Source organism: Oncorhynchus keta, chromosome 22 (genome assembly GCF_023373465.1).
Source record: "Oncorhynchus keta strain PuntledgeMale-10-30-2019 chromosome 22, Oket_V2, whole genome shotgun sequence".
NCBI lineage: Eukaryota > Metazoa > Chordata > Actinopteri > Salmoniformes > Salmonidae > Oncorhynchus > Oncorhynchus keta.
In genome coordinates this window covers 52,184,198-52,207,053 of record NC_068442.1, presented here as the reverse complement: position 1 = coordinate 52,207,053, position 22,856 = coordinate 52,184,198, and the positions used below count along the sequence as shown (strand labels likewise).

Below are 22,856 nucleotides of genomic sequence, written 5' to 3'. Positions count from 1 at the left end.
CATCATACGACCAATAAGAAATCAATACAGCAGATTTTTTTTCTATTTAAGTATCCAATCGGAGTTTCTGCTTTGGGCGGGGCAAATATTTTTTCGTCCAATAAGAATCCCTTGATGGCTTCCCTAAGCGTAACATTTACGTAGATCTGTTGGTGTTGTTGATAGAATGGACTGAATGCGATTCAACGTGGTTTCTTTCCACACATAGGATGTAGATCAGCGAAACTAGGCAAAAACTGACTGCCACCCACAACCCAAGTAAACAGGATGCCAGAGAAGAGAATAGTTTGTCTAACTGTTTGTCCCACTGAGGTATAATTATGCTATAATGCCCGAGGAGGTGTGGTATATGGCCAATATACCAGTGCTGTTCTTAAGCACGACACAAGGTGGAGTTCCTGGACACAGCCCTTAGCTGTGGTTTACTGGTTATATACCACAACCCCCCAGAGGTGCCTTGTTACTATTATAAACTGGTTACCCATGTAATTAGAACAGTAAAAAAATAAAATTGTCATAAGTGATAATGCCCTCGAAGCCGGTGTTTGGACGATACATTGGCACGGGTGTTGTTCGGCCCGAGATCGAAGTCGGAAGTCCAGCAAACTGTGCCAATATATGTTCCAAACACTGTTTTCGAGGGCATTATCACTTTTATAGAGCGGGTACCCAACATATTCAAATAATGATTGACATATTTTCATATAAAAATATTATTATGATTAATTAATTTATACTAGTTCATCCTTCCACAATATATAGACCCTGACACAAATCTAGGGTTGCTTAGAGACGCTACCCAGTCGTTCAGTATTTTGGTTCTGTATCTATGGACGCGACCGAGTCGTTCAGTATTTTGGTTCTGTATCTATGGACGCGACCGAGTCGTTCAGTATTTTGGTTCTGTATCTATGGACGCGACCCAGTCGTTCCAGTATGTTGGTTCTGTATCTATGGACGCGACCCAGTCGTTCCAGTATGTTGGTTCTGTATCTATGGACACGACTCAGTCGTTCAGTATGTTGGTTCTGTATCTATGGACACGACTCAGTCGTTCAGTATGTTGGTTCTGTATCTATGGACACGACTCAGTCGTTGGTTCTAAATGTTCTATTGCCATACTGGCTGGCAACGTTCTTATCCCTTGCTTGCTAGCTAACTACGGCTAATTTACAGCAAAGTAGCTGCATTTGCATTTGTTTAAGCTGTTTTATAGTGACATTTATGTGGATTCATCCATAACAATGAGCTAATGAGGTGCGATTTCTCCTGGCATAGAAACTGTGCTCACTCGTCAGGACACAGTTGTTCAGAGGAGCTAGCCAACAACACAGCTACAGCAACACAATCACTTCAAAATGAAGTTGGAAAGATTGCAAATGAACTGCGTTTCGTTTGACCTTTTTCTATTGACCTTTTTTGTATATGTCCATAAAAATGATGATTTTGACTGGCTGAGAAATGCTGTCTTCCTTTCTGTCTCGTCCCGACTCCCGACAGGTTCATTACTACGGGACTGGAGATCGAATTTGAATATTGAAACAATGTGGAACGTGACAATCTGTGGACTTAGACACCGGCTGGAATGCGGTTTTAACCAATCAGCATTCAGGATTAGATCCACCCGTTGTATAAGGTCTGATATACCCCGTCTGCCAGCCAATCAGCATTCAGGGCTCGAGAGGAAGCTCTGTGGACGGCAGTGGGGAAAAGATGGAGCGAGATGGATTTTACCCAACATTCTGCCAAATGTCTCATCGATGAAACATTTGATCTCGATATAGTTTTCTGTTTCCAAAACTAGATTTGGTTGTAAAACAGAATGGACTATGTTTTGTAGACTTTACCCATTGCCAAAGTTGATTTTTTTTTGCGTTGTTTAGAAGGGGTGCAAGGACGAATTTAGTTATTGCACAAGCGCACTTCAGAGTAGGCGTTCCCTGATGCAAATATGCAAATACACGCTAGAAAACGCCAATAGGCTCTCACCAGCTCGTGCTTGGCTCTACCCACCTCCTTGCTTGTTCTTCCCACTATGATTCATTTGCTCCCTTTGGGAAACGACAGGCGGTGGTCTATCTTGGTTAGTTATAAAAAGTCTTTGGTAATAATGTGCAACTTGAATCAGTTATAGAACCCATGTCCCTTTATGGTTGTGAGGTCTGGAGTCCACTCACCAACCAAGAATTCACAAAATGGGACAAACACCAAATTTAGATTCCGCATGCAGAATTCTGCAAAAACATCCTCTGTGTGCAACTTAAAACAACTAATAATGCACGCAGAGCTGAATTAGGACGATATGCGCTATTGGATCAAAATCCAGAAAATAATTATACAACCATCCAATAGGAGCGGAATAGGCAGAAAGGAATTAGCAACATCTAACACATGGTTTCCAGCCATTATTATGAGCCATCGTTCCCTAAGAAACCTCCACTGAATTAGACCCAATCAAATCATGGGAAAACAAAAACATAATTACTTAACACATTGTAAAGAACTAGCCAACAAATAAAGCAAACTGGAATGCTATTTCGCCCTAAACAGTGAAATACCTGTTAACCGTGACAGACCCAACATTATGGAAAGCTTTTGACTCTGTACAGACTCAGTGAGCATAGATATCCTTGTTATTGAGAGAGGCAGAGCTGACAGGCTATGTGCCCACTGCCCACAAAATGAGGTGGAAACTGAGCTGCACCTATTCTCCTGCCAAATATATGACCATGTTCGACACACATATTTCCCTCAGACCCACAAAGAATTAGTTTCTCAAAGTTGCCAGGATGTCACGTGTCCCTACCAATATCAGTACACTCATAACAACTTAAGCATTACAACACTTTTATTCGATCAAATCAACATTAAAAACACAGTTGTTGACCAAATTCGACACTCGTATTGAACCCCATACAAAAGATCCTTGCTTGGTGGGCGAAACAACGGAAAAACGCCACCTGCTGGAGGGAGACAGACTTCCACCGACTTGAGCCTCCCTGGAACAAACTGGCCAGCTCTATATCCGGGTTTATGCATTCGTCACTAGTTACCACAGCCACGAAGTAATACACGCGACTATTTCTACAATATATCTTCTTATAATGTGATTTTAAACCTAATCCTGTCCTTAACTCTACATGCGTCCAATACTGCTTATGTATAACCCTAACCTTAAATTAAGACCAACAAGTACATTTTTGTTTTCATGAATGTTTGCGATGATATAGGCACATTTTTGGGGCTGTAATAACTAGTGGAAACCGGTATATAATGACCAACATCACATACAAATTACGTATACAAAATCTGCATCATCATGTTCTGACGTTGTCATCTTCATACAAATAACCACTCTGACAGTTAATAGTCCTAATGTTACTTAAATCAATATACAATCAACTGTCACAGTGGTCATTTTGTGTGAAGATGACAAAGTCAGATCATGAATGATTCCTTGTTCAATTAGGGATCCCTGGTGTGTGTGTGTGTGTGTGTGTGTGTGTGTGTAAGCTATGTAGCAACGTGTTCTGAATCAAACCCCCCTTTCTCTACTCCTACCCCCACTTCCCTACTCCTACCCCCTTCTCTACTCCTACCCCCCCTTCTATACCCCTACCCCCCTTCTCTACTACCCCCTACCTACCCCCCTTCTATACTCCTACCCCCTTCTCTACTCCTACCCCCTTCTCTACTCCTGCCCCCCTTCTCTATTCCTACCCTGCCCCGCTCTACTCCTACCCCGCCCCTGCTCTACTCCCCCCCTCGCTCTACTCCTACCCCGCCCCCTGCTCTACTCCTACTCCGCCCCCTGCTCTACTCCTACCCCGCCCCCTGCTCTACCCCCCCACTCGCTCTACTTCTACCCCCCACCCCCTGCTCTACTCCTCCCCCTCGCTCTACTCCTACCCATCTCACCCACTCCTCTACCCCTCTCCCCCTCTACATTGTAGAATAATAGTGAAGACATCAAAAATATGAAATAACACATATGGAATCACATAGTAATCAAAAAACTGTTAAAACAAATTAAAATATATTTATATTTGAGATTATTCAAAGTAGCCCCCCTTTGCCCCCCTGACAGCTTTGCACACACTTTGCATTCTCTCAACCAGCTTCACCTGGAATGCTTTTCCAACAGTCTTGAAGGAGTTCCCACATATGCTGAGCACTTGTTGGCTGCTTTTCCTTCACTGCGGTCCAACTCATCCCAAACCATATCAATTGGGTTGAGGTCGGGTGAGTCTCTGAATGTCCTTGCGTGGCCCAGCCAGAGCCCGGACTTGAACCCGACCATAAAATAGCTGTGCAGCGACGCACCCCATTCAACCTGACAGAGCTTGAGAAGATCTGCAGAGAAAAATGGGAGAAACTCCCCAAATACAGGTGTGCCAAGCTTATAGCGCCATACCTTTAAAAAGGCTGTAATCGCTGCCATAGGTGCGTCAACAAACCACTGAGTAAAGGGTCTGAATACTTATGTAAATGTAATATTTTGGTATTTTTCATAAATTTGCAAAAATGTGTAAAAAAATGTCTTTGCTTCGTCATTATGAAGGCATTGTGTGTAGATTGATGAGGGGAAAAAATGAACAATTGAATCCATTTTAGAATCAGGCTGTAACGAAACAAAACGTGGGAAAAGTCAAGGGGTCTGAATACTTATTCCGAACACACTGTAAATATCGGCCTCAGCGACAATTAGTTGAATAATTTAATGGACGCTTTGCGCACAAAGGCAATGACTAAATCTTATTAGTAATTTTCTCTTTGCGGACGTCTATGGAAATTGTCTTTCAAATCAAATCAATCAAATCTAATTTATTTGTCACATACACATGGTTAGCAGATGTTAAATGCGAGTGTAGCGAAATGCTTGTGCTTCTAGTTCCGACAATGCAGTGATAACCAACAAGTAATCTAACTAACAATTCCAAAACTACTGTCTTATACACAGTGTAAGGGGATAAGGAATATGTACATAAGGATATATGAATGAGTGATGGTACAGAGCAGCATACAGTAGATGGTATCGAGTACAGTATATACATATGAGATGAGTGTGTAGACAAAGTAAACATAGTGGCATAGTTAAAGTGGCTAGTGATACATGTGTTACATAAGGATGCAGTCGATGATGTAGAGTACAGTATATACATATGCATATGAGATGAATAATGTAGGGTAAGTAACATTATATAAGGTAGCATTGTTTAAAGTGGCTAGTGATATATTTACATAATTCCCATCAATTCCCATTATTAAAATGGCTGGAGTTGGGTCAGTGTCAATGACAGTGTGTTGGCAGCAGCCACTCACACTGTTAGTGGTGGCTGTTTAACAGTCTGATGGCCTTGAGATAGAAGCTGTTTTTCAGTCTCTCGGTCCCAGCTTTGATGCACCTGTACTGACCTCGCCTTCTGGATGATAGCGGGGTGAACAGGCAGTGGTTCGGGTGGTTGATGTCCTTGATGATCTTTATGGCCTTCCTGTAACAACGGGTGGTGTAGGTGTCCTGGAGGGCAGGTAGTTTGCCCCGGTGATGCGTTGTGCAGTCCTCACTACCCTCTGGAGAGCCTTACGGTTGAGGGCGGAGCAGTTGCCGTACCAGGCGGTGATACAGCCCGCCAGGATGCTCTCGATTGTGCATCTGTAGAAGTTTGTGAGTGCTTTTGGTGACAAGCCGAATTTCTTCAGCCTCCTGAGGTTGAATAGGCGCTGCTGCGCCTTCTTCACGACGCTGTCAGTGTGAGTGGACCAATTCAGTTTGTCTGTGATGTGTATGCCGAGGAACTTAAAACTAGCTACCCTCTCCACTACTGTTCCATCGATGTGGATAGGGGGGTGTTCCCTCTGCTGTTTCCTGAAGTCCACAATCATCTCCTTAGTTTTGTTGACGTTGAGTGTGAGGTTATTTTCCTGACACCACACTCCGAGGGCCCTCACCTCCTCCCTGTAGGCCGTCTCGTCGTTGTTGGTAATCAAGCCTACCACTGTTGTGTCGTCCGCAAACTTGATGATTGAGTTGGAGGCGTGCGTGGCCACGCAGTCGTGGGTGAACAGGGAGTACAGGAGAGGGCTCAGAACGCACCCTTGTGGGGCCCCGTGTTGAGGATCAGCGGGGAGGAGATGTTGTTGCCTACCCTCACCACCTGGGGCGGCCCGTCAGGAAGTCCAGTACCCAGTTGCACAGGGCGGGGTCGAGACCCAGGGTCTCGAGCTTGATGACGAGCTTGGAGGGTACTATGGTGTTGAATGCCGAGCTGTAGTCGATGAACAGCATTCTCACATAGGTATTCCTCTTGTCCAGGTGGGTTAGGGCAGTGTGCAGTGTGGTTGAGATTGCATCGTCTGTGGACCTATTTGGGCGGTAAGCAAATTGGAGTGGGTCTAGGGTGTCAGGTAGGGTGGAGGTGATATGGTCCTTGACTAGTCTCTCAAAGCACTTCATGATGACGGAAGTGAGTGCTACGGGGCGGTAGTCGTTTAGCTCAGTTACCTTAGCTTTCTTGGGAACAGGAACAATGGTGGCCCTCTTGAAGCATGTGGGAACAGCAGACTGGTATAGGGATTGATTGAATATGTCCGTAAACACACCGGCCAGCTGGTCTGCGCATGCTCTGAGGGCGCGGCTGGGGATGCCGTCTGGGCCTGCAGCCTTGCGAGGGTTAACACGTTTAAATGTCTTACTCACCTCGGCTGCAGTGAAGGAGAGACCGCATGTTTCCGTTGCAGGCCGTGTCAGTGGCACTGTATTGTCCTCAAAGCGGGCAAAAAAGTTATTTAGTCTGCCTGGGAGCAAGACATCCTGGTCTGTGACTGGGCTGGATTTCATCTTGTAGTCCGTGATTGACTGTAGACCCTGCCACATGCCTCTTGTGTCTGAGCCGTTGAATTGAGATTCCACTTTGTCTCTGTACTGACGCTTAGCTTGTTTAATAGCCTTGCGGAGGGAATAGCTGCACTGTTTGTATTCAGTCATGTTGCCAGACACCTTGCCCTGATTAAAAGCAGTGGTTCGCGCTTTCAGTTTCACGCGAATGCTGCTATCAATCCACGGTTTCTGGTTAGGGAAATGTTTTTATCGTTGCTATGGGAACGACATCTTCGACGCACGTTCTAATGAACTCGCACACCGAATCAGCGTATTCGTCAATATTCCCATCTGACGCAATACGAAACATGTCCCAGTCCACGTGATGGAAGCAGTCTTGGAGTGTAGAGTCAGCTTGGTCTGACCAGCGTTGGACAGACCTCAGCGTGGGAGCCTCTTGTTTTAGTTTCTGTCTGTAGGCAGGGATCAGCAAAATGGAGTCGTGGTCAGCTTTTCCGAAAGGGGGGCGGGGCAGGGCCTTATATGCGTCGCGGAAGTTAGAGTAACAATGATCCAAGGTTTTACCACCCCTGGTTGCGCAATCGATATGCTGATAAAATTTAGGGAGTCTTGTTTTCAGATTGGCTTTGTTAAAATCCCCAGCTACAATGAATGCAGCCTCCGGATAAATGGTTTCCAGTTTGCAAAGAGTTAAATAAAGTTCGTTCAGAGCCATCGATGTGTCTGCTTGGGGGGGGATATATACGGCTGTGATTATAATCGAAGAGAATTCTCTTGGAAGATAATGCGGTCTACATTTGATTGTGAGGAATTCTAAATCAGGTGAACAGAAGGATTTGAGTTTCTGGTCCGGCCTTCAGTTAAACCGCAGTACCGAAGCAAAGCCGTAGGAGCTGTCAAAATAGAAGCTGTCGGAGCAGTCAAAACCGTAGGAGCTGTCAAAACCGTAGGAGCAGTCAAAACCGTAGGAGCAGTCAAAACTGTAGGAGCTGTCAAAACCGTAGGAGCTGTCAAAACCGTAGGAGCTGTCAAAACCGTAGGAGCTGTCAAAACCGTAGGAGCTGTCAAAACTGTAGGAGCTGTCAAAACCGTAGGAGCTGTCAAAACTGTAGGAGCTGTCAAAACCGTAGGAGCTGTCAAAACCGTAGGAGCTGTCAAAACTGTAGGAGTCATATCCCAATCAATCACATGTATTTTATAAAGCCCTTTTCACATCAGCAGTGCTTTACAGATACCCAGTCTACAGTGGCTTGGAAAAACTCCTTATAAGGCAGGAGAGGAACCAGGCCAGCCCTCGTCTGACTGTGCCAGGTGGAGATTTGAAGAGTACATTAGCCCAAAGGCCTGCATATTGGCGATATTGATCTGGTATTGATGTCGACCCTTGAGCTGGGAGTACATGTGGCCATTAAGGCCAGATAGTAAACCCGGACGTTCAAATGTTCATAGACGAACCAGCAGGGTCAAATAATAACCATACAGGTTAGAGTGTGTAAAAGTTTAACGCCTCAGTAGTCAATGTCAGTTGTCTTTTCACAACCAGGCATTCTGAAATCCAAGGGTCCGAGAAGGAGCACGGCCGGATCAATCACGTCAGGGGTCCACAGCAGCAGGCAGGACAGCAAAACTAGATCAGCAGCACGGCCAGGTGAACTGGGAACAGCTACGAATCGTCAGGCCAGGTAGTGCTGAGGCATGGTCCTAGGGCTCATGTCCTCCGGGAGGGGAGATAGAGAGAGCGAAGAGGTACTTGAGAGAGCATGCCTCAGAACACACAGTACAACTACCCTGTTATTACTTCTCCTAGCTGCTTTTGTTAAAGTATCATTATGTTGAGCCTCATCTTACGTTTTTTTACATCATCTATGAGGAAGTGTTATTAGTTACTACGGTAACGTTCAAGCATCTTTTTAATGCCATACATATATTTAACCTGCATTCTCCAGTTCTACCAATATTTATTTACCTTTATCTAACTAGGCAAGTCAGTTAAAGAACAAATTCTTATTTTCAATAACAGCCTAGGAACAGTGGGTTAACTGCCTTGTTCAGGGGCAGAACGACAGATTTGTACCTTGTCGGCTAGGGGGATTTGAACTTGCAACCTTCCGGTTACTAGTCCAACACTCTAACCCGACCAGAATATGACCAGAATGAAGCTTCTCTCACATTCCAATGTTGAAGAACGTTAGGTGATATAAATATATTGGACGCTAGATGGCAGTAAATCATGATATGTTAGCTATTCAAGACCGTACATGGCAGACTTTTGACTAGTTGGGCCAATCACTTGAAAGTAGGCAAAATTGGTAGCTCTCCATTTTCAATGTATGATACTGACATTAATGAAACCAATTAAAACAATGTTGAAGTATAAAACATTTTATTTTCTGAAATGACACTCAGTGTTGCATATAATATATGTAAGCTACTGTGAAAGTTATTCATGAAATTAAAATAACTTGTGGAATAAAACAGGCAAAAAAAAATGTCTGAATGGGATTTTAAGTTTCAGACAATGGAGTGATCCATAATATCTCAATATTCTACAAAAACAGTACCCCCCACACACACACACACACACACACTAACTGGGGGACTGATATAAATCCACACACTCGTCACATAAATCAAACCGAGTAAAACCCCTTACAGTGATATGCTTACTTACAAGCCCAGACATGAAGCATGCAAACAAGCTTTATAATCAAAACTATATTTCCATCCAAACTGAGGAATTGATCATTATTTCACTTAGTGAAGTCCGTTATCCTTTTCATTCATCTGACCATTATCAATCTAGAGATCCTAAAATCACAACAGTCTCTTCCTGTGTTTTTTCTGGTCATTCTTCTTTCCAGCTACTAGGGGCTTCATTTAGACTAGAAGGTCAGAGGTCCCGCCTCTCTGACTTGGTCATCCAATGGGTTTTGAGTAGGTGAGGAGAGGGGACGTGAGGAATCAAGGGAAATCGCAATTGAGATTCTCCCACTCTGTCCGGGCCATATCCACACTTCACTTGACATACAGTATGTGCAAAAATGAAACTCAAATATTCCATTGCTTTAAATGGAATATTTGCCCAGGAGTAAATAATGGGTTGGTTGCTTAGCAACAAAATCAATGCATGCACAACTATGGGTCAAAACAGACAAGGTTGGCTTAGATGGTTAACAACATGTAAACTATATTTAATCTAAAATATTTATTGAAAACATAAATAAAGTTGCACAATGAGCACTTGTTGTCTCTCAAATACATCGTTACAGTTGTTGATTAGCCCGCTAGCTAGCAAATATTAGTCAAATTAGCATAGATGTAACATCACCTCAAAACAAGACATGGTATCAAGAACAAGATCAAAACGAGCCACTTACATGGCAGTTTATTTTCATTGTTGCCAGCTATCTGACCATCACAACACACGTCCTTCTGCCTCTTAGAAGGGGGTGCGTGTGTTTTGTGTGTGTGTGTGTGTGTCTGTGTGTGACGTTGTCAGTTAACCAGTCTATGTGAGCATAAAAAAAGCAAGGAATGTGACAAGAGAGAGAGAGAGCTATAGAAAAACAGAGATCTAGATATAGAATAACTAGAATGGGAATTCCCATTCAAGTCAACTGTTAACGCTATGGATCAGTATGTATATAGGCTACTACCTCACAATACAGCTGGACAATCTGTACATGATACGTCACAATAATACTGTCAAGCTAAATCGTAAACACCTAAATTCAAAGCAGACGTGGCTTAACAAGCTTATTCACGGTGATTGTTCCAATACCAGTGCGTTTGTTTAATTTGTTTGTGAAGAGGCCCGAGGTGCTCGTCAGTGGCAGATTCAGTGCAAACGTCTGCAGGTGTAAACAAACAACACATCTAGAACTCTAGAGGAGGGATGGCTGCCTCTTCAGACAGACGCCGGTTGGCCGAGTGCCAGTCTGTTTGGGCTGTCATGACAACTCCTTGTCACTCACTTTTGTCCTGACAAAACTCCTTGATGTAAAACACACAAACAAAAAAACTTGTTTAGCTTGACAACGACAGCAATAGAGTTGTCAGGAGCTCGAACAGATCTGGGACCAGGATAAGGCTCTGCTGTCCTACACTGACGGATGGGGCAGATTGTCCATCGTGTGGCCGTGATTCAACTCGTCCTCCGTCGTCACTTGTCCCGGAGCAGGTAAAACAACATGGCCTTCAGGTAATGTCCACAGGCGCAGGTAGCAGACACCAACCAATGGGAGCGGAAGCTGGGGTCCGTGTTCACCACGCACTTTGTGATATCAGCCTATGACAGGAGAGAGAGAGAGGGTGAATGTCAGCCTATGACAGGAGAGAGAGAGAGAGGGTAAACGTCAGCCTATGAGAGGAGAGAGAATGGGTGAATGTCAGCTTATGAGGAGAGAGAGTGGGTGAATGTCAGCCTATGAGAGGAGAGAGAATGGGTGAATGTCAGCCTATGAGAGGAGAGAGAATGGGTGAATGTCAACCTATGAGAGGAGAGAGAGTGGGTGAATGTCAGCCTATGAGAGGAGAGAGAATGGGTGAATGTCAGCCTATGAGAGGAGAGAGAATGGGTGAATGTCAACCTATGAGAGGAGAGAGAGTGGGTGAATGTCAGCCTATGAGAGGAGAGAGACAGCATCACTCAGATACTGCACGTCCCAATTATTCAACCTTCTCCCAAAGTGTGCAACTGCATACTTCCAATCATGGATAATACCAATGGTGGACACTCCCTCCAGCCAATGATTACAGCAATCAATACTTTTAAAACCATGAGGGGACATGTGTGCAAGGAGGGTGGAGAGTCAGGACACAGACATGGGACCTCTGAGCCGAAGGCTGGGCACTTATGACTTCACAGGTCAAAGTTTCTCAGGCATTTGAGAGATGCCTTATATACCAGCCTTATATACCAGTCAATTTCCTTTACACAGGGAGGGACTATTTAAAAGTCCATCTATAACATAATAATGAATTCCAGATAAATGACCTGTCACGACTTCTGCCGAAGTCGTTGCCTCTCCTTGTTCGGGCGGTGCTCGGCGTTTCGACGTCACCGGTCTTCTAGCCATCCTTTATCCTTTTTTCATTTTCCATTGGTTTTGTCTAATCTTCCCACACACCTGTTTTCTATCCCATTCATTACCTGTTGTGTATTTAACCCTCTGTTTCCCCTCATGTCTTTGTCAGAGATTGATTTGTTGTCAGTGTAGTGTGATTGTTTGTATAGGTGCGCGTCGGGTCCTCGTACCCATGTTTTGTTTGTTTTTACATTTATTGTTATGGAGCATACTCTTGAAACTTTATTAAAAGACTCCATATTTACACTCCATTTGACTCTCCTGCGCCTGACATCCCTGCCACCTATTACACCTATGCGTGACATGACCTGCTTTATTAACAGGACGATATTATATTACAGAAATGTGTTTGAGACATGCCGCTCTACTCAAATAAATATTATCTGGACTAGAGGTCCAGAAAAAAAAACATGTTTACATTGACCACGTCCAGAAAAAAGTAGAAGGAAATATGGCGAACGTGTAAGTACACAAGGACCAATCAAACAAAACACTGTAATCTTAACAACGCATATTTCAAAATAACACTTGTGACAATTTAGTCAAAAGGTTTTGACTGGCAATAATAAATAAAAACAACATGATAAGAAGAAGAAGAAGGAGAAGGAGAAGAAGAAGAAGAAGAATGAGGAGAAGGAGAAGAAGGAGAAGAAGAAGAAGAAGAAGAAGAAGAAGAAGAAGAAGAAGGAGAAGAAGAAGAAGAATGAGGAGAATGAGAAGAAGGAGAAGGAGAAGGAGAAGGAGAAGAAGGAGAAGGAGAAGGAGAAGAAGAAGAAGGAGAAGAAGAATGAGGAGAAGGAGAAGGAGAAGAAGGAGAAGAAGGAGAAGGAGAAGAAGAAGAAGAAGGAGAAGAAGGAGAAGGAGAAGGAGAAGGAGAAGAAGAAGAAGGAGAAGAAGAAGGAGAAGAAGGAGAAGAAGGAGAAGGAGAAGGAGAAGAAGAAGAAGGAGAAGGAGAAGAAGAAGAAGGAGAAGGAGAAGAAGAAGAAGAAGAAGAAGAAGAAGGAGAAGAAGAATGAGGAGAAGGAGAAGAAGGAGAAGGAGAAGGAGAAGGAGAAGAAGGAGAAGAAGGAGAAGAAGGAGAAGGAGAAGAAGGAGAAGGAGAAGAAGAAGAAGAAGAAGAAGGAGAAGAAGAAGGAGAAGAAGGAGAAGAAGGAGAAGGAGAAGGAGAAGAAGAAGAAGAAGAAGGAGAAGGAGAAGAAGAAGAAGACGGAGAAGGAGAAGAAGAAGGAGAGTCCTTAATAAGACAGAAGAAGAATACATTGAGACTGAATAAGTAGGCTACATCAACACACAGTTCTACTATCTGATAACAGCAGCCGTTTCCTTCTCAATGTTGTGGTACGGGTTTTTATCAGCAGCGTTTCCTGACCCTTTCAGGGTTTTTTAGTAAATCGGTCAGTGCCTAAGTATTTCTGTGAAATGTACAGTAGGGCAACTGCACGTTACATAACCAAGACGACTAAGACTAGAATTGGGGTAAATTTGCACGGAATTTTACAAAACACATTGTGTTCCATATTAATCTGATAAAACAGGTCAAGATGTCTTGAGAAACCAGGGGACTTTATATACTACGTAGATATGGGACCTTGGGGGCTATATACTACGTAGATCTGGGACCTTGGGTGATATATACTAGGTAGATCTGGGACCTTGAGGACTATATACTACGTAGATCTGGGACCCTGGGGGATATATACTACGTAGATCTGGGACCTTGAGGACTATATACTACGTAGATCTGGGACCTTGAGGGATATATACTACGTAGATCTGGGACCTTGAGGGATATATACTACGTAGATCTGGGACCTTGAGGACTATATACTACGTAGATCTGGGACCTTGAGGACTATATACTACGTAGATATGGGACCTTGAGGGATATATACTACATAGATCTGGGACCTTGAGGACTATATACTACATAGATCTGGGACCTTGAGGGACATATACTACGTAGATCTGGGACCTTGAGGACTATATACTACGTAGATATGGGACCTTGAGGACTATATACTACGTAGATCTGGGACCTTGAGGACTATATACTACGTAGATATGGGACCTTGAGGACTATATACTACGTAGATATGGGACCTTGAGGACTATATACTACGTAGATCTGGGACCTTGAGGACTATATACTACGTAGATATGGGACCTTGAGGACTATATACTACGTAGATCTGGGACCTTGAGGACTATATACTACATAGATCTGGGACCTTGAGGACTATATACTACATAGATCTGGGACCTTGAGGACTATATACTACGTAGATATGGGACCTTGAGGACTATATACTACGTACATATGGGACCTTGAGGACTATATACTACGTAGATATGGGACCTTGAGGACTATATACTACGTAGATCTGGGACCTTGGGGGATATATACTATGTAGATCTGGACTTTGGATATATACTATGTAGATCTGGGACCTTGAGGACTATATACTACGTAGATCTGGGGTAGATCTGAGACTTTGAGGACTATATACTAAGTAGATCTGGGACCTTGAGGATATATACTACGTAGATCTGGGACCTTGAGGGATACATACTACGTAGATCTGGGACCTTGAGGATATATACTACGCAGATCTGGGACCTAGATCTGGGACCTTGAGGGATATATACTACGTAGATCTGGGGCCTGCGGACCTAGATCTGGGACCTTGCGGGATATATACTACGCAGATCTGGGACCTTGAGGGATACATAATACTTCGATCTGGGACCTTGAGGGATACATACTACGCAGATCTGGGACCTTGAGGGATACATACTACGCAGATCTGGGACCTTGAGGGATACATACTACGTAGATCTGGGACCTTGAGGGATACATACTACGTAGATCTGGGACCTTGAGGGATACATACTACGCAGATCTGGGACCTTGAGGGATATATACTACTTCGATCTAAGACCTTGAGGGATACATAATACTTTGATCTGGGACCTTGAGGGATATATACTACGTAGATCTGGGACCTTGAGGACTATATACTACGTAGACCTGGGACCTTGAGGGATATATACTACGTAGATCTGGGACCTTGAGGGATATATACTACGTAGATCTGGGACCTTGAGGGATATATACTACGTAGATCTGGGACCGCGAGGACTATATACTACATAGATCTGGGACCTTGAGGACTATATACTACGTAGATCTGGGACCTTGAGGGATATATACTACGTAGATCTGGGACCTTGAGGACTATATACTACGTAGATCTGGGACCTTGAGGACTATATACTACGTAGATCTGGGACTTTGAGGGATATATACTAAGTAGATCTGGGACCTTGAGGGATATATACTACGTAGATCTGGGACCTTGAGGGATATATACTACGTAGATCTGGGACCTTGAGGACTATATACTACGTAGATCTGGGACCTTGAGGGATATATACTACGTAGATCTGGGACCTTGAGGGATATATACTAAGTAGATCTGGGACCTTGAGGGATATATACTACGTAGATCTGGGACCTTGAGGGATATATACTACGTAGATCTGGGACCTTGAGGACTATATACTACATAGATCTGGGACCTTGGGGAATATATACTATGTAGATCTGGGACCTTGAGGACTATATGCTAGGTAGATCTGTGACTTTGAGGACTATATACTAAGTAGATCTGGGACTTTGAGGACTATATACTACGTAGATCTGGGACCTTGCGGACTATATACTATGTAGATCTGGGACCTTGCGGGATATATACTACGTAGATCTGGGACCTTGCGGGATATATACTACGCAGATCTAGGACCATGAGGGATATATACTACGTAGATCTGGGACCTTGAGGACTATATACCACGTAGATCTGGGACCTTGAGGGATATATACTACGTAGATCTGGGACCTTGAGGACTATATACTCCGTAGACCTGGGACCTTGAGGGATATATACTACGTAGATCTGGCACCTTGAGGGATATATACTACGTAGATCTGGGACCTTGAGGGATATATACTACGTAGATCTGGGGCCTTGAGGGATATATACTACGTAGATCTGGGACCTTGAGGACTATATACTACGTAGTTCTGGGACCTTGAGGGATATATACTACGTAGATCTGGGACCTTGATGGATATATACTACGTAGATCTGGGACCTTGAGGGATATATACTACGTAGATCTGGGACCTTGATGGATATATACTACGTAGATCTGGGACCCTGGGGGATATATACTACATAGATCTGGGACCTTGAGGGATATATACTACGTAGTGGGTTTGAGGAGTTAGCAAGGTACCTTTGGTCAACTCTGAGTTCAACTCGGGATAAGCGGTCAAACAATAGTGGCTCGCCTTTTAGCCAGGTACATTTCAATGGAAACGAATCCTTCAGAACTAACGTGGTCCAGGGCAGCTAACCAGGTACTCTGTTTATCCTGTATCTAACCTGGTGGCAAACTCAGGGCTAACTCTGTTTATCCTTCAGAACTAACCTGTGGTAACCAGGGCTGTTTAGTATCCAGCTAACTCCAGGGCTAACTCTGTTTATCCTGTATCCAGAACTAACCTGGTCCAGGGCAGGCTAACTCAGGGCTAACTCTGTTTATCCTGCATTCAGAACTAACCTGCTCCAGGGCAGGCTAACTCAGGGCTAACTCTGTTTATCCTGTATCCAGAACTAACCTGCTCCAGGGCAGGCTAACTCAGGGCTAACTCTGTTTATCCTGTATCCAGAACTAACCTGGTCCAGGGCAGGCTAACTCAGGGCTAACTCTGTTTATCCTGCATTCAGAACTAACCTGGTCCAAGGCAGGCTAACTCAGGGCTAACTCTGTTTATCCCGTATCCAGAACTAACCTGCTCCAGGGCAGGCTAACTCAGGGCAAACTCTACTTATCCAGAATGAAATGTCTGAGCTACAAGTTGAGGGCCAATTAAATCAGATCCCCTCCCCCTTGCATTTTCATCATCCACTTAATTTGCACAGTAAAACGTTTGTATGATGTTATCAAAACAAATGTATTTATAAAGCCCTTCTTACCTCAGTTGACACTGTATATCAAAGTGTTGTACAGAAACCCAGCCTAAACCCCCAAACAGGAAGCAATGCAGGTGTAGAAGCACGTTGGCTAGGAAAAACTCCCTAGAAAGGCTAGAACCTAGGAAGAAACCTAGAGAGGAAACAGGTTCTGAGGGGTGGGCCAGTCCTCTTCTGGCTGTTATAAAATTATTTTATCGATAGAAGTGGGGGGGTGTTGTGTGCAGTGATAAGCACATCAAAGAAACAGGGATATCTAGTCAGTTGAACAACTGAATGCATCTTCCGCATTTAACCCAACCCCTCTGAATCAGAGACGTGTGGAGGACTGCCTTAATCAACATCCACGGCGCCTGTGGAACACAGGGTTAACTGCCTTGTTCAGGGGCAGAACGACAGATTTTTTTTTACATTGTCAGCTCAGGGATTCAAACCAGCAGCCTTTCGGTTATTGGCCCAACTCTCTAACCACTAGGCTACCTACCGGCGTTAACAGTTACCTAACGGCATTAATGAAACTTAATAAAATAAAGACGACACTTCTAAGAGCCTATTTCACACCATCGTCTGGTGAATTTGCAAGATCACTTTTCTTTCATTTGGATTTCTGCACAAATGTAAATGTGGCGCTGACTTGTCCCATAATATTGATGTTTCAGCATCGCCTCATTGAATAGTTTTGGGGGTCGACTAGCACTCGCAGTTACAAGCCTGCTAGAGTTAGCCGACAGGCGCAATATCCACAGTCGTAGCAACAAATGAAGCCTAAACTGGAATGTGAAGCTAACCCGAAGCTAGTTCATTTCAGAAAAGCCTGGGTTCATCTAGCTACGTACATAGTATACCCTTCTGGTTTCAACTGGAACCTGCAGAGATGAGGAATGGGATTAGGTCACATAGACCTCGTTCATTATCTGGCATGTTTAACCTCCAATGGGCCATTCCAAGGTTTGTGTCCCAAATGAAACCCTATGGGTCCTGATCAAATGTAGTGCACTACATAGGGAATATGGTGCCGTTTTGGACACAACCCCCAGCCCTGCCGTAGAGGGATTCTTGGTTGATTTTTAAGCTTTGCCAACAGAGCAGGACTCCCAGATCTAGGCCACGGCTCTTTGCCAGGCCTCCTCTCTCCTCTCTGCTCGGAGTATCAGTTGAGCACCACCCTTTTTCCTCTTTACAGATTTATATCAGATGTTCTCTAGAGCAAGACTATATTGAGACATTTTTTGGAGTTTCTTAAAAGTAGTGGCTCAATTAAATTCAACTTCATTTCTGGATGTTTATTATTATTTTTTTTTATATATCTATGACAGACACCTTATGCTCTGTTTGCAAAAACAGTGGCATGTCTCTATGGACAGAGCAGGGAGGTTTGTTTTTGCACAGTCTTGATTGTGTTGTGTTCAGGCTCTTGTTTGCCTCAGTTTCATTTAGCTATTCTCTCAGTGAACACGTTCAGGACACGTTTAGGACACGTTTAGGACACGTTCAGGACACGTTTAGGACACATTCAGGATACGTTCAGGACACGTTCAGGACACATTCAGGACACGTTCAGGACACGTTTAGGACACGTTCAGGACACGTTTAGGACACATTCAGGATGCGTTCAGGACACGTTTAGGACACGTTCAGGACACGTTTAGGACACGTTTAGGACACATTCAGGACACGTTCAGGACACATTCAGGACACATTCAGGACACGTTTAGGACACGTTCAGGACACGTTCAGGACACGTTCAGGACACATTCAGGACACGTTAAGGACACGTTCAGGACATGTTTAGGACACATTCAGGACACATTCAGGACACGTTCAGGACACATTCAGGACACGTTCAGGACATGTTTAGGACACATTCAGGACACATTCAGGACACGTTCAGGACACATTCAGGACACGTTCAGGACACGTTTAGGACACATTCAGGACGTTCAGGACACGTTCAGGACACGTTCAGACACGTTCAGGACACGTTTAGGACACGTTCAGGACACATTCAGGACACATTCAGGACACGTTCAGGACACGTTTAGGACACGTTCAGGACACGTTTAGGACACGTTCAGGACACGTTCAGGACACGTTTAGGACACGTTTAGGACACATTCAGGACACGTTCAGGACACGTTCAGGACACGTTTAGGACACATTCAGGACACATTCAGGACACGTTCAGGACACGTTCAGGACACGTTTAGGACACGACACATTCAGGACACGTTCAGGACACGTTCAGGACACGTTCAGGACACGTTTAGGACACATTCAGGACACGTTCAGGACACGTTCAGGACACGTTCAGGACACAGGTTCAGGACACATTCAGGACACATTCAGGACACGTTCAGGACACATTCAGGACACGTTCAGGACACATTCAGGACACGTTCAGGACGTTCAGGACACGTTTCAGGACACAGGACACATTCAGGACACATTCAGGACACATTCAGGACACGTTCAGGACACACGTTCAGGACACGTTCAGGACACGTTTAGGACACGTTCAGGACACGTTCAGGACACGTTTAGGACACGTTCAGGACACATTCAGGACACGTTCAGGACACGTTCAGGACACGTTCAGGACACGTTCAGGACACATTCAGGACACATTCAGGACACGTTCAGGACGTTCAGGACGTTCAGGATTCAGGACACGTTCAGGACACGTTTCAGGACACATTCAGGACACGTTCAGGACACGTTCAGGACACGTTCAGGACACGTTTAGGACACGTTCAGGACACGTTCAGGACACGTTAGGACACAGGACACGTTCAGGACACGTTCAGGACACGTTCAGGACACACGTTCAGGACACATTCAGGACACATTCAGGACACACACGTTCAGGACACGTTCAGGACACATTCAGGACACATTCAGGACACGTTCAGGACACGTTCAGGACACGTTTAGGACACGTTTAGGACACATTCAGGACAGGACACATTCAGGACACGTTCAGGACACGTTCAGGACACGTTCAGGACACGTTTCAGGACACGTTCAGGACACGTTCAGGACACGTTCAGGACACGACACGTTCAGGACACATTCAGGACACATTCAGGACACATTCAGGACACGTTCAGGACACGTTAGGACACGTTTAGGACACGTTCAGGACACGTTCAGGACACATTCAGGACACGTTCAGGACACGTTCAGGACACGTTCAGGACACATTCAGGACACATTCAGGACACGTTCAGGACACGTTCAGGACACGTTCAGGACACGTTCAGGACACGTTTAGGACACGTTCAGGACACATTCAGGACACGTTCAGGACACGTTCAGGACACGTTCAGGACACGTTCAGGACACGTTCAGGACACATTCAGGACACGTTCAGGACACGTTCAGGACACGTTCAGGACACGTTCAGGACACGTTCAGGACACGTTCAGGACACGTTCAGGACACGTTCAGGACACATTCAGGACACGTTTAGGACACGTTCAGGACACGTTCAGGACACGTTCAGGACAGACCTGATAGGTGGGTACAGCATTGGGAAACACATACAGCTGTCATCATTCAAAAATAGTTCTATGAGTGCAGACACAGGCATTCTTACTTCTTTCTTACTGTCAACTATGACTGTCTTAGTACTGAGTCTGTCATCTATTATCAACTATACTAAACGAACCGGGGACTTAGTCAATCACTGAACCACAGGCCGGTTACATGAGAGGTCAAAGCTGAGCAACGCAACTTCTCTTTCTGTTTCCTAACTTGTTCTTGCCCTTATACATACTATATGTTCTGAGTAGTATACATGTAGTACTACTGACAGGGTTCTGAGTAGTATCCATGTAGTACTACTGACAGGGTTCTGAGTAGTATCCATACAGTACTACTGACAGGGTTCTGAGTAGTATCCATGTAGTACTACTGACAGGGTTCTGAGTAGTATAGTATCCAGGGTTCTGTAGTACTACTACTGACAGGGTTTTGTATCCATGTAGTACTACTGACAGGGTTCAGTACTACTGACAGGGTTCTGAGTAGTATCCATGTAGTACTACTGACAGGGTTCTGACAGGGTTCTGAGGGTTCTGAGTAGTATCCATGTAGTACTACTGACAGGGTTCTGAGTAGTATCCATGTAGTACTACTGACAGGGTTCTGAGTAGTATACACATACAGTACTACTGACAGGGTTCTGAGTAGTATCCATGTAGTACTACTGACAGGGTTCTGAGTAGTATGAGTAGTATCCATGTAGTACTACTGACAGGGTTCTGAGTAGTAGTACTACTGACAGGGTTCTGACTGACAGGGTAGTATCCATGTACTACTGACTGACAGGGTTACTGACAGGGTTCTGAGTAGTATCCATGTAGTACTACTGACAGGGTTCTGAGTAGTATCCATGTAGTACTACTGACAGGGTTCTGAGTAGTATCCATGTACTACTGACAGGGTTCTAGTAGTATCCATGTAGTACTACTGACAGGGTTCTGAGTAGTACTACTACATAGTAGTACTACTGACAGGGTTCTGAGTAGTATCCATGTAGTACTACTGACAGGGTTCTGAGTAGTATACATGTAGTACTACTGACAGGGTTCTGAGTAGTATCCATGTAGTACTACTGACAGGGTTCTGAGTAGTATACATGTAGTACTACTGACAGGGTTCTGAGTAGTATCCATGTAGTACTACTGACAGGGTTCTGAGTAGTATCCATGTAGTACTACTGACATGGTTCTGAGTAGTATCCATGTAGTACTACTGACAGGGTTCTGACTAGAATCCATAGCACACATACAGTACTACTGACAGGGTTCTGAGTAGTATCCATGTAGTACTACTGACAGGGTTCTGAGTACTATCCATGTAGTACTACTGACAGGGGGTTATCCATGAGTACTACTGACAGGGTTCTGCTAGTATCCATAGTACTACTGACAGGGTTCAACATATAGTACTACTGACAGGGTTCTGAGTAGTATCCATGTAGTACTACTGACAGGGTTCTGAGTAGTATCCATGTAGTACTACTGACAGGGTTCTGAGTAGTATCCATGTAGTACTACTGACAGGGTTCTGAGTAGTATCCATGTAGTACTACTGACAGGGTTCTGAGTAGTATCCATGTAGTACTACTGACAGGGTTCTGAGTAGTATCCATGTAGTACTACTGACAGGGTTCTGAGTAGTATCCATAGCGCACATACAGTACTACTGACAGGGTTCTGAGTAGTATCCATGTAGTACTACTGACAGGGTTCTGAGTAGTATCCATGTAGTACTACTGACAGGGTTCTGAGTAGTATCCATGTAGTACTACTGACAGGGTTCTGAGTAGTATCCATGTAGTACTACTGACAGGGTTCTGAGTAGTATCCATGCAGTACTACTGACAGGGTTCTGAGTAGTATACATGTAGTACTACTGACAGGGTTCTGACTAGTATCCATGTAGTACTACTGACAGGGTTCTGAGTAGTATCCATACAGTACTACTGACAGGGCCTGCTGTAGACCCACATCATATGAAAAGGTAAACATTCCCACAAGGCAGTGCGGTCTGAGCCGCCTTCCCTGCCGCAGAGACATAAACCACAGAGACGGTGAAACCCATATAAACACACCCAATACCAAGTCAGCCACACTGAGGGTACCAGTGGTAGGCTTGATTACCAAGGACGACGAGACGGCCTACCGGGAGGCGGCGAGGTGATTTGATTTGATTTGACCCATATTTTTTTATTTCTGTCTGACTGCGGTTGTCTGATGGGCTTTTCATTCGAGCAATCCGATGTCTATGGGTGAGTATATAACCCTAAAAGGGCAGGGGACCTCTAACGTTCTATCGATGATATTTCTACGTGTTGCTACGGCGGCGAGGACTAGTGTTCCTTTTACC

General features: G+C 44.4%; 1 protein-coding gene and 1 long non-coding RNA gene across 11 annotated transcripts in view; both read right to left on the bottom strand.

The window, feature by feature from the left end:
• Positions 1-9,204: 9,204 nt before the first annotated feature.
• Positions 9,205-22,856, bottom strand: part of LOC118401596 (bcl-2-related ovarian killer protein homolog A) — a 51,135-nt gene continuing 37,483 nt past the window's right edge. Inside the window, exons 3-4 of the mRNA XM_035799219.2 lie at position 22,856; positions 9,205-11,126 (exon numbers count right to left, since the gene is read on the bottom strand). The exon at position 22,856 is cut by the window's right edge and continues 163 nt beyond it. Coding sequence (XP_035655112.1) covers positions 11,001-11,126; position 22,856 — 127 coding nt within the window. The 3' untranslated portion in view covers positions 9,205-11,000. The remainder of the gene's footprint in view (positions 11,127-22,855) is intronic.
• On the bottom strand, positions 13,173-16,334 carry LOC127910712 (uncharacterized). Of its 10 annotated transcripts, none has more exons than XR_008075922.1 (4): positions 14,833-16,334; positions 14,609-14,736; positions 13,898-14,313; positions 13,173-13,801 (listed from the first exon to the last, which is right to left on the bottom strand). It is a non-coding gene; the product is annotated as an uncharacterized LOC127910712 (long non-coding RNA). The 10 variants fall into 10 exon arrangements; XR_008075914.1 differs by having other exon boundaries at positions 13,173-14,217; positions 14,250-14,313; XR_008075919.1 differs by having other exon boundaries at positions 13,173-14,121; positions 14,250-14,313.